Here is a 12,618-nt window from a genome sequence, read left to right as displayed (position 1 = left end):
TTTCAAAAAAATTAGAAAAGGTGTCTAGGTATTGTAGATCCAGAAGGAAAAGTAGAAATTGGAAGAATTCTCTGGTTACCTCCTGAAAGAAATCCCCAAATGCAGACTCTAAATGATCACTCTATTGCAAACATTAATAATATGGAAATAGGTCTTGATCAATGATACTTGTAAAACCCAGTTGAATTGCTCATTGGCTACGGGAGGGGGGAGGGAAAAATACCAATCACGTAATCGTGGAAAAATATTCTAGATTAGTTAATTAAATTTTTAAAAAAAGAAATCCCCAAATGAAAACTCCCAGGAATATCATAGACAAAATACATAATTCCTAGATGAAGGAAAAAATTCTGCAAACAGCTAGAAAAAAATAATTCAAATACTGCAGAGCCATAATCAGGACTACCCAAGATTTGGCAGCCACCACTATAAAGTTGGGATATAATATTCCAGAAAGCAAAGGATCTAACATTATGAGTAAGAATAACCCACCCAACAAAACTAACTATAATCCCACAGGAGAGAAAAAAATTGATATTTAAGGAAATGGAAAGACTTTCAAGTATTCTTGATGAAAAGATTAGAGCTGAGTAGAAAATTTTACATTCAAATACAGGACTGGAGAGAAGCATAAAAAGGTAAACATGAAAGAGAAACCAAAATGGACAAACTTAAAACTGCTTACATTCTCATGTCAGGACAGGATACATGTAAATCTTCAGAACTTTGTCATCAATAGTAAGACTTAGAGATTTGCTAATTAGACCGAGGGCAGAAGTATGATTCTATTATGCTGGGATGACCACAATAGAAGAATGGAGAGATAAGGACAAGGAATAATGCATTAGGAGAAATTGAGAAAGGAGAGGAAGAATGGAGAAATTTTTCTCACATAAATAGGGAGGACAAGGAACAGTTTATATAATGGAAGGTAAAATGGGGCAGGGGGAGTAATAGTAAATAAGACTTGGTCTCTCATCTGAACTGGTTCAAAGAGGGAAAAATGCACATACATAATTGAGTACAAAAATTTATCTTCCCCCCCCCTCCTTCCCCCGGAGAAGTAGAAGGGAAAGAGGTTAAGAAAAAGGGAATGGGGATAAGACAAAGTAGATTAAAGGAGGCAGTGGTCAGAAGTAATCTTAAGGAAAGGATAGGGTAAAAGAAAAAGAGACGGTTAAGTATGAGAAAGTAGAATTGAAGGAAATAATACACAATTAGTGATTTTAACTGTGAATGTGAATAGGATGAATTCATGCATAAAACAGAAGACAGAATGGATCAGAAATCAGAATTCAATATTGTGATGTTTATAAGAAATATATTTGAAATAGAAAGATACACAGAATTAAAATAAGGAACTGGAGCAGAAATTTATTATGCTTCAGTTGAAGGGGGAAAAAAGGCAGAGGTAGCAACTGTGATCTTAAAACAAAAGTAAAAATAGACTCAATGAAAAGAAATAATCAGGGAAACTATATTTTGTTAAAAGGGTACTATAAACAATGAATTCATTTCAATACTGAACATATATGCACTAAATGACATAGCATCTAAACTCCAAGGTTACTATACTAGTGGGGGAATCTCAATTTAACTGTCTTGGATCTAAATAAATTTAAACATAAACAATAAAGACATTAAGGAAATATGCATGATATTGTCACAAAAACTAACTATTTATTGGGGCATAAAAACCTTACAAATACAAAAAAACTCCAGAAATACTACATGTATCCTTTTTCCCTCACCATAATGCAATAAAAATTATATTCAATAAAGGATCTTTGAAGCATAAAACACCAAAAAGTAAATGAGAGCCAGCATATTACTTTTCCTCTGAATTATGTGTTTAGTAGTAGCTCCTCCACTGCCTATGATCATCAAATTAATCTCTTATTTTTAGAATCTGGTGAATTCATCCATCAGGAGGATTAGTTGATAATGCTACCAACTATATCCCCAGGATTCAGAAAAGAAGGTATAATTTTGGGAAGGAAATGAGATAATACACATACATGGGAGAGGGATGACTTTAAAAACTGCACTAAAATTTCCCCTCAAAGTTTTGTGAATTTTCAAGATAAATGAAAAACAATATTGACAATCAATGCTTTTGATATTTTCCAGAACTTTAAAAAAAGTAATTTATTCATAAATACTACCTTCTCACATGAAGACTTTCTTAGTGCTCAAAAATGTCATATATATATATATGCATATATATATATATGCATGCTTAGCAAGTTGATTAATTTGTGTATGGGGAGACGCAAAGTATCTAAACTCATAAGTCTTATTCCACTAAAATACTAAAGTACCAAGGAAATTAGTATTAAATACATCTTGATTTATGTCTAAATAACCCCCAGAAATCAGATAGATATTTGCTACCATACTAGGATGTCAAATTGACAGACTGCATAATTCTAATGCTTAATTACAAATTATGAATGAATGAAAAAACACTTACTTTGTGCAAAGTAGGGGATAGAAATGGAAGAAAAGACAATCCCTCCTCTCAGAAAGCTCACATTCTAACATACATAAAAAACTTTATAAACGGACACAATTTTTGAGATATAAATGTCAATAAGTAAAAATAGCATTGAACATATGTCTTATCTGCATAACACAACTAATAGTGTGTATGTATGAAGCACTATTCAAACTGTGATACAATTTTTAAAAATATTATTCACAAGACAAGCTGAAACAAGTTACTGATTCATTATAGAGTATTAGCTAGGTCACCAATTTCCTTTCTGCAATGGAAGAATTACTTCAGAGTCAAACTGAATGAAATAAATCCAAACTGAGCTGCCATAATAATTCTGAAAGGTATGTACCTGATCTGTTAAGCAAACTTTCTACAGCATAATAAATTATGCCTTCACACAATTCTTCTAGAGTAAAGTATAAACAAATCATTCACATATATGCTAAAGCCAAACCAGCAAAATGAATTTTCTGCTTCTTTTCTCTAGCCTATTGCTGCAATGAAACATTAAATTAAATTAAATTAAATTAAATTTAAAATGTAGGGAAATAAAAAATGGGAGAATTTCTAGCTAAGCTTGAAAAGTCTGGTTGTAAGTAATAAACAAAGTAACACAGCTGGCAACTGTTGCTTTGAAATGGTCCTGTTGAAGGAACTGTCTTTAGTAGTATTTTCATCAGTTACATACAACCTTGTGTTAGACTGAAACAGTTGCAGGTGCATCCTGACACACATTTCCCAAAAGATATATTTCAAAGTAGTAAGCAACCACAGGACTAACAAATTGACCTATTTTCCTACCTACTTTCTCTTCATTATCTCCCCTTCCATTGGTCATTAAATTTGCTCTCCATGCAGAAAATCTCAAGACAATGCTTTCAAGAAAATCTAATTTTATATTGTACCTATGGTCACAAATACATGGCAATTATGGGGAACAAGTAGCGTGATAGTATAGATATAAAAACACATTCAGAAAATCAAGTTCATATTAAAGAAATCTTTTACATTTAACAAAAGCTTTGAAATATGTTTTAGGGTAAAGTTACTTATTACCTATTACTATCTGCATTTAAGACAACAAGCTACTTCACGAAAAAGTTTGTGAATGTTATCTTCATAGCTTCTTAACTAGATATAATCATGTTTGGAGTTCTGTACCACCAGAAAAGGCACAAAGTTGAAGGAGATGAAAGTTGCTGGAAGGCACTGATGTTAAGAGACATAGAAGGAAAATGAAAGCATATCAGAAATGGACAGAACTGAAGCAGAACAGTAAGAGAATATGCTTCTAGAATACATAGTAAAAAAGCACTTGTCTAACTTCAGAGCAGGAGTGTGTATATTATGTATAATATATTGTCATATTTAGAAATAATGCATAATGTATTTATAATTTATAATATAATTTTTTTTAACCCTTGTACTTCAGTGTATTGTCTCATAGGTGGAAGATTGGTAAGGGTGGGCAATGGGGGTCAAGTGACTTGCCCAGGGTCACACAGCTGGGAAGTGGCTGAGGCCGGGTTTGAACCTAGGACCTCCTGTCTCTAGGCCAGACTCTCACTCCACTGAGCTACCCAGCTGCCCCTATAATATAATTTTTATTTAAAACATACACACTTACACACTTGTGCATTCATGTATAGATGTGTGCGTGTACCTGATACAGCAGTTCTTAATCTGAGGTCTTGTGGTCCAATTTGGATAGAAAAACATTTATCTTTATTTTCACTAACCTTTAACTAAAATTTAGCATTTCTTTTACTTATGAATGTAAGCAGTGAATGTTATCCTAAGAAGGGGATCAAGGGTCCCACCAGTCTGCCAAACAAATTTAAGCATCCTTGTCCTAGGAGAATTCTGAAGAATTTTAGCCAGTTAGGTTTTTGGATCTTCTAATGTCGGATTATTTCCATAACAATAATACATGTAAAAACACCATGGAAAAAGGCCAGAAGTAAAGATAAAAGAAGACTAGTTCTTTTTGCTCTGAAATAAAACCAAACAGTAGACACTTCCTAGCTGTGTGAGCCTGGGCAAGTCATTTAACACTATTGCCCAGCCCTTACCACTCTTCTGCCTTGGAATGAATATAGAGTATTGAGTCTAACATGAAAAAAAAAAAAAAACCTTTAAAAAATGGTAAAAAAAAAAAATTGAAAAAATCTTAATATAATCAATATTATTATTCAAATTGTAGTTTCTTGAGTCCTTCTCACATAAAATGTTTGTTAAACTTGTAGGAATTCATTACCATCTCTCCCCATGCAGAAATATGGTATAACTCAAATCAAATTCTCTACTAGGGCACAGCAATGCTCTTGTTAAGAGGACACTTTCAGCAATCATGCTTTATTATCATTGGTTAGAAATAAAATAGGTACAAGTAATATATTCCACACCTCCACATACCACTTAAGAATGAACAAGATAAATAAAGATTAGCATGAGAATAATGAAAAGTGAAGAGAACCAAGAAAGTAATATACACACAAGCTACAACAATGAAAAGAACAACTGAAATGAAACAATGATATAACATTATAATGACCAAGACAGACCCCAAAGGCAGCTTTGCAAAGAAGTTAGTACTAGATCTCAAACCATGAAGACCTAAGTTCAAATCCAGGCTCAGAAACAGTGTAACCCTGACCACATTACTTAACCATTATCTGCTTTAGATTCTTAGTGTTACAGTGAGGCTAATAATAGCAGCTACTTCCCAAGATTGTTGCAAGGATAAAATAATAAAATACAAAGTATTTTGCAAACTTTAAAAGCACAATATAAATGCTAACTATTGATATTATTTTGAGAGATGAGAAGTGATCTCTCCCTGCCTCTTTGCCTCAGAAGTGGGATACTGTATGAAACACTTCACAAAAGACTCTTTTGATGCAGCCAAACTACTTTTTTATTCCCTTATAACATCTTTGATATGGATATTCCTCTCTAGGAGGAAGAAAGAAATACATAGGGAAATTTAGGTGAAATTAAAACAAATCACATCAATAAAAAATTATTGGAGGGGAAAAAAAGTTGCATAGGGTACTAAAATCAAATGACTTGTCTAAAGTCACATAGCCAGTATGTGTCAAAGAAGGACTTGAAATGAGGTTTACTGACTTCAAAACAGATCCTCCCATCTATTAAGACATTTTACATCTTATTTTTTAAAAATTAGGAGTAAAGTTGCTGATTGAAACAAAATTTGTAGAGAGCTTGGATTTATCTATTATTCAGATGTTCATTAATACAGAAATAGTCAAAAAACTGGATTGGATACAAGCAAGATTGTAGTAGTAATAGTTAAAAGGACAAGATATTAAGTGTTCATCAAAGATATTTCACAAATACCTATCTTCCCAGACATTTTTCATATTATTCCCTTTCATGTATGTTACCAGACATCCAAACTGTACTATTAGCTGTTTCTATACTTAACATTCTATGTTCCCTATCTATGTAGTTGCACAGTTACAAAGATCTTTAAAAGATCTTTATTTTGCTTCAATGCTGTTAAATGCTAACTATTTCATGAAGACTTTTTTTTAGTATCAATTGTTAATGTTCTTTCCTTACTCAAATTATCTTGTATTTATGGTATTTACATTCTATCCCTAAAGCTATATATAAGCTTTTTAAGAGAAAATACTATTTCATTTTTTGTTTTTATAATTCCTCAGAATTAGTACAGGACTTGAGGTACTCAATAAACGTTTTTTGAATGGAACAGCAATCTTAAGTTGTTATCATAATACTCAATAGATTGGCGATCACATGAATGTGGATCTATACTGCCATCAGTATAGAAAGAACCTATCCATGTCTTCTCATCCTGGTGTTATCCCTCCACAGATTTTCCACAGAAGATGTCTTCTCTCTGGATTGTTCTATAATTTTTGTGTACCAGTGGAGCACTATGGCTCTGTTATCACCCTACTCTTAACACATAGCTGGTCCACCCTCCTTTTCCAATCATATACTTTTAAAAATTATATTCTTTAAAGCAATCATATCAAACATTCTAGGTCAACAACACTCCCTAGTATGGCCTCAACCAGATTAAAATGAAATTGGTAATATTTAACAAAATAAACAAAAATACAACAGGTAATATTTATATATGCAATTCTCTAAATATAGGTTTACATATGATTTTCTAAAAATAGATTTAGTGGCACCTGTTCCTATCTAAGTTTGACACCATTACTTTATATCATCTCTTCTGCTTATGCCATCCAGGCAAATATGCTGCAAATTACTTTCATCATACATGCATATCTCCATATTGTGTATTCCATACAACTTTGATTCCTTGGAAGACTATGGTGTTCTAAGATTCATAACTATTGCTAGGAGAACATTTGTATTAAAAATAATCTCCAGAAATACAAATATAAATTACTTTAACATTTATTTTTAAATTAATAGGAGCTAAGATTTGATTTTTGAAAAAAATTATTTCAAGCATTTAGTAAGGCAAAGTGGAAGAAATGCACAATGAAAACCAAGGGACGGTTTGTTTTTTGTTTTAAGCAAGCTTTAAAAAATTGTATATATTATTCAGGTAATAAACTTGTGACTTCAGAAATCACCTTATCCAACCTGTATCTTTTATTAGATTAGGAAACTAAAGCTTAAAAATGTTAACTAACTTATTCAAGCTAAAATATAAATGAACTAGAACCAGAATCCAAGTATCCTAAGTCCAAGTTCAGTGTACTTTAGCACAATATAGTTCTCATATAAATAAAATAGAGGAATATGTGTTTATCATCTGCTACAGGGCATACAATAGATTTACATCACATTTTTGTTTCCTACCCTCTATCTTTTTATACATCTTTCTGGCTGCCCTCTATTTCCCTGATCCTTGCCTTTCTTATTTCTTCATCACCATGAGTACACACTGGGTGAAGGCATTATCTGTTACTTTTCTATCCCATATTAGTTGGATAAGTGAGTTTCATTTGTTGCAACCAATTTTTAAAACTTATATCATACAATCAACTGAAATATAATTTTAACCTACCTATGAACCTGAAGGAGGCATGACTGATTGATTAAAGTTCCTTTTATTTATTTCTAATTTTCATTAATGAACATAACTAGAAGCCTGGTGTTTGACTATATAGTTATACTATCTGAGGACCATCCTATTTATGTTTAGCTTGGCGGAATGATTATAAATTTTGAGACCTTAGCCTCTCTCCATGTCCATCTATTGAGTAACAGAGGGGACTAAACTTTGTGTCAGTGAAGGTAGTACCCAAATCAATGAAACTGAAAGTCACTGAAATACATAAGGTAAATTTCAAAATCAGAGAGGATTTTTTACCTTAGTCACATGAAACAGGTAAAATAGATTTTACTTGCACTCTGACAAGATAAACAAAATGGTAATTTTTGGAACTTTAGCAAAATACAAAAAAAAAAATTAGCACTCTATACTACCAAATACTAGTTCTTGGTACACAGGGTATGTGTGTACACACACACACACACACACACACACACACACACACACACACACACACACACACACACAGTAGAGCAGAGGATAACTGCTAAGAAAACAAAAAGAAAGAAAAAACCTGTTCTCCCCCATGCTTTCACAAAAACCTGCACATCTTATATGCAAAGATATGCACCAACTAAATGACATTTTCAGCTTAAGATACATGCACAAAAAATTCATAAGCAGTGCACTCACTCATTCTGTAAATGAAAACTTCAGACTAAAAGAAAATGGGAACACCAGAACACTTCATGAACAGTTTGGAAAGTTTGAATCACAAAGTGTCAGGTGAAAACAAAGGTACTAAGGAACTGTGTTATTTCTTTTATTGGTTAAACTATTTGTAATAAAAATATCAGGTTCAAAAAAGCCCTAGATAATCACTTATATCCAGGGTCTCACATAAATGAGGGCAAATTTATTCTCTACATTAAATTAATTAAACATTCACATACAAAACAAAACACCCTGTATTAAGTGCTGAGAATTCCAAAATGAAATAAGACAGATAAGATATATTAAGATATAGGAGAGGGATAACAAATATACAAGGCAGAATGAGTGCAGTTAAGAAATTCAGGGGAAAGGGAGCAGCTGGGTAGTTCAATGGATTGAGAGTCAGGCCTAGAGACAGGAAGTCCTAGGTTCAAATCCAGCCTCAGACACTTCCCAGCTGTGTGACCCTGGGCAAGTCACTTGACCCCCATTGCCCACCTTTACCACTCTTCCACCTAGGAGCCAATACACAGAAGTTAAGGGTTAAAAAAAAAAAATTTTTTTTAAATTCAGGGGAAAAAAATCTTATGAATTTTAACTGAAAATTCATTTTCAATTGGAAAGATCAGGAGAGACTTTAAGAAAGTTACAACCCAGCTAGATGAGGATTTAAATAAAGATGCTGTACTGAATACAACCTAAGTATGAAGGACAGCTGGACGAGAAATGGAAATAATTAGTAATCCAGTTTGGTTCAAATGAAAATCAAGTGTAAAGATAAAGAGCATATATGAATTAATGTATATAAGTAAAGACAATACTGAAAATATAGCAAGAGCCATACGGTGGAAGAGCCTTTGTGTCAATATTTTTTTTTTTATCTAAATCTGTGATTTCACATAGTCAAGTCAATTTCAAAAGGCAGGAGAAGTTATGTAGTGGAGAAACAAATGAGTCAAGTGTTTTTTTTTAGGTTTTTGTTTTGTTTTGCTTTTCTTCTAAGATTGAGATTTCATAGAAGTAGAGAACTCCAGAAAACTTCCTTTAGGCATGCAGAATGCAGATCAACTGTTCAAAAACTGAAAGTCTTAAGAGCATGGCCTGGGGCACTTAGGTTTAAGTGACTTGCCTAGGGTAACAAAACTGAAACTAGGCATCCTAGACAAAGGCTGGCCCCCTCTACAAGACTTCAAGCTTCCACTCAAGTATTAAAATATGAAATTTAAATTTTATTTACTAGGCAATGAGATTCTATTGAGAATTTTTAAGGAAATGAGTAGACAATAAATTGATCAAAGTAATACATTAGGAAGGTCCTATATAGCCAAAAATGAAGGATGGATTAAAGAAAAGACAAACTAGGTAGGAAAACTATTACAGATTGCCTCCTATTACTATTACTAGTACCTCCTAGTAAAGGAGGTGAAAATGAAGCAAGGTGATTTCAGATGTTAAAGGATATTACAGGGTTACAATGGGCAGAATTTGTTAACTGGCCAGATTGGGGGAAGTAGGAATAAAGAAAGAATCAAAGATGAGTTTGAAGTTTCAGGTCTGAGGGACAAGAAAGATGGTAGAGCTATCCAAAGAAATGTAAGTTATGAGGGCAAGTTTGTAGGTAGGGAAAGGAGATGAATAATTAGTAAATTAGTTATAGAGATATTGAGCTTAAGGTACTAGTAGAAAAGTGAGGTAAGGGCTGGGGATGAGTATGGATCTGGAAATTATCTAGAATGAGGTGACTTCTGAAATCATAAGAATGTATGTGATATCATCAAAAGAGATTAGCAACTCTCAGTCAAAACTACCACAAAGCTTTTTCTTTACTATTTTGCCAAATTTTGAATCATCAAAGAAAATAATATGAAAGCTTTAGAGAATTTTATACCTTGAACAGACAGAAACAGAACTGAACAAAACTCAAAACTCAAATTGTGTACAATGTTTCTGTGACTACTTAAATATAAGAAAGTGACATAATTCTTTAAATAGCTCAAAGAAACCAAAAACTTGAAAGCTTCTCCTATGAGGAAACAATTAAGTTGCCAATACTGTCCTTTGCAATGAAGTTTAGCAAAAGACATTATTTTCTTTAACATTCTCATCGCAAATATATTTTTAAAATGTGCTTACCTTGATTCTCCACTACTGTTTCTAACACTTTCTTCATCACTATGTCCATTCATTGTAAATATTCAGAAGTTTAAAATAAAATATGGATCTTCCCAGTTTACAAGCTGGATTGTTTACTTCAGGCTGCTCCTGTTTCCTTCCAAATGGTCACAAGTTATTTCTGACCCTTTTCAAATTACCTAAAGCAAATAATCATGAAAAATTGTTTAAATTAGACTATAGAAATCACTTAAATTAGTCAGTCTTAAAAGCTGTCTTGGATTTGCCTAGTTGTATATCAAATCAAGTTGTTTTAAGATATAAATTTTTTTTAAAATATGACCAATACAGTAGTTCTTCAATATACTGATATCCATTGACAAAATACAGTACTGCTATATATTTATGTCAGAAAGGCTGAAAAATTCTAGGTTGATAAATTTTATTAACAATCTGAAACCAATTCACAAAAATTAGACAAATTTTTAAAAATTAATAAAGCAAAAAAAGTACTTTATATAATAAGACATTTCATAATTAAAATGAAGTCCAAAAGCTTAGTTGTCCAATGGACAGAGGGCTGGCCTTAGAGCCTGAAGATCAGGATTCAAGACCTCATGGCAAGAAAAGGCAAGTCCCTTCCCCAAGGAGCTTCATAAGAATATTTAAAACTCCAGAGGGTAGAGAGTACTGTACTTCCAAACTCTTAAGTTCAGTTGATCTAAAAGAAATATCAGGTCCAGTCAAAAATAAATAAATAAAGACTATCATTTCATATACTAAGTGAGACAAATTTGGTCTAGGTGAGAAAAGTAGAACTGTGGTGTGTTTACTGAAAAAAGAAAAAAAATGAATCAGAGCAAATGTGTTCCTCCAAAGTAGTTATTGATGGTGAACGAATATACTTTAAATTCTTATTCTGTTCAATTTAGAAGGATACTGATTCCAAGACACTAATTTTGGAGTTCCAGTAGGGGGTTTTAGACAGGCACACCACAGTAGCTCCACCTCTTCTTAGACAAGATCCCAGCACAACACAGAAGAGTCACCTACAAGCCATCAATGAATAAACAAAGGAGATCTCTGGCAGGGAAGCGAAAGGAAGAAGCAGGGGCGGAGACAGCAGATCCTTCCACAGCCAAAAAGTAACAAGACAGCCTGCTGAGAGTAGAACTGTTGTGTGTAGCTCAGCATAGAGAAAATCCACTTCAAAGATTATTTTTCACCAAAATGTAAAGAAAAATATTAGCTCAATGAAAAGAGAGAATCCCAGAGAGAGACAGAGACCAACTCCACAAGATCCTGAATCCTCTATGCAAGGGCAGTTTCCCAAGAGTCATTCATCCCTTCAACATTTTTTCTGGATGTGAAATACTTTAGGTATCTCACAAGTGTTGGTAAAGTTTAAAAGTTTAAAACTGCACTAAAACTTTTGGGACATCCTATATTAATTCTACTTCTACCCTAAATCTCACATGCCAGGGTTTACTCCTAGAATTAAATCTACCAAGCTCTCTTCATCGTAGAAACTCCTTAGTTTTTAAACTTTTCTTGTTCATTCTTTCTGCCACTCAGCATAGCCCTCTACTATGCCATACCCTTCAGTCTCCTCCTTTCTCCCACATCCTTTCCTTTTTCTCAGAATAAGTCTTCTTAAGACTGAGTCCTTCTGTCAAGGATCTCCCTAGAAAGAAGCTCCTAGTGCACATCATCATGCCCTTCCTTTCACTAGCTTTATCCTAGCCTCATCCGAGACTCTCCCCCCACCCCCTCCCCGTTCTTGCATAACTACTCCACCCTTGAATTTTTCAAACTGGGTCCTAGACCCCCCCCCTCCAAAGCTCTTCCTTAAGCAGTGTTCCATCAACCTCCTCCTCCCTTAGTCAGCTTTCCTTCCTCCTCCCCCAGTCTAATAATACTCTAGAGCTCCTGCCCTGCACCTCCCAAGATCCGCTCCTTTCCCGCCTCAAACTTCCCCGAGGTGCCCCCTTCTCCTGCACCACTTCCAACCTAGTCCCTAAGCGCATACTCCCGCACTTGGGGCCCCGCCCGCTACCCCCCTTTCACCCCCCCTCCCGCTCCCCACGTGCTGGATGCTGCGGGGCTGGCAGCCAGAAAGTGCTGGCTCCTCTCTCCACTTTCCTCCTCGCTCTTTCAGAGGCACCGCACCGGAGAGGCCTGAGCGATGGCGACTCCGCAAGAGAGGGGGAAACATCCCCATTCTCCCTCCCCTCGCTCCTGAAGAGACCCCCCCCCCGCCACCCGC

At 34.3% G+C, this 12,618-nt stretch overlaps 1 protein-coding gene across 1 annotated transcript in view; it reads right to left on the bottom strand.

Annotated features, from left to right (window-relative positions):
• CHD1 (chromodomain helicase DNA binding protein 1) overlaps positions 1 to 10,547 on the bottom strand; it is a 133,092-nt gene extending 122,545 nt beyond the window's left edge. Inside the window, exon 1 of the mRNA XM_044662599.1 lies at positions 10,374 to 10,547. Coding sequence (XP_044518534.1) covers positions 10,374 to 10,426 — 53 coding nt within the window. The 5' untranslated portion in view covers positions 10,427 to 10,547. The remainder of the gene's footprint in view (positions 1 to 10,373) is intronic.
• Between the last annotated feature and the right edge of the window lie 2,071 nt (positions 10,548 to 12,618).

This window comes from Gracilinanus agilis, chromosome 1 (genome assembly GCF_016433145.1).
Source record: "Gracilinanus agilis isolate LMUSP501 chromosome 1, AgileGrace, whole genome shotgun sequence".
In the NCBI taxonomy this organism is placed as follows: domain Eukaryota; kingdom Metazoa; phylum Chordata; class Mammalia; order Didelphimorphia; family Didelphidae; genus Gracilinanus; species Gracilinanus agilis.
Note: the sequence above shows the minus strand (reverse complement) of the source record. Positions and strands in the feature narration are given on the sequence as shown.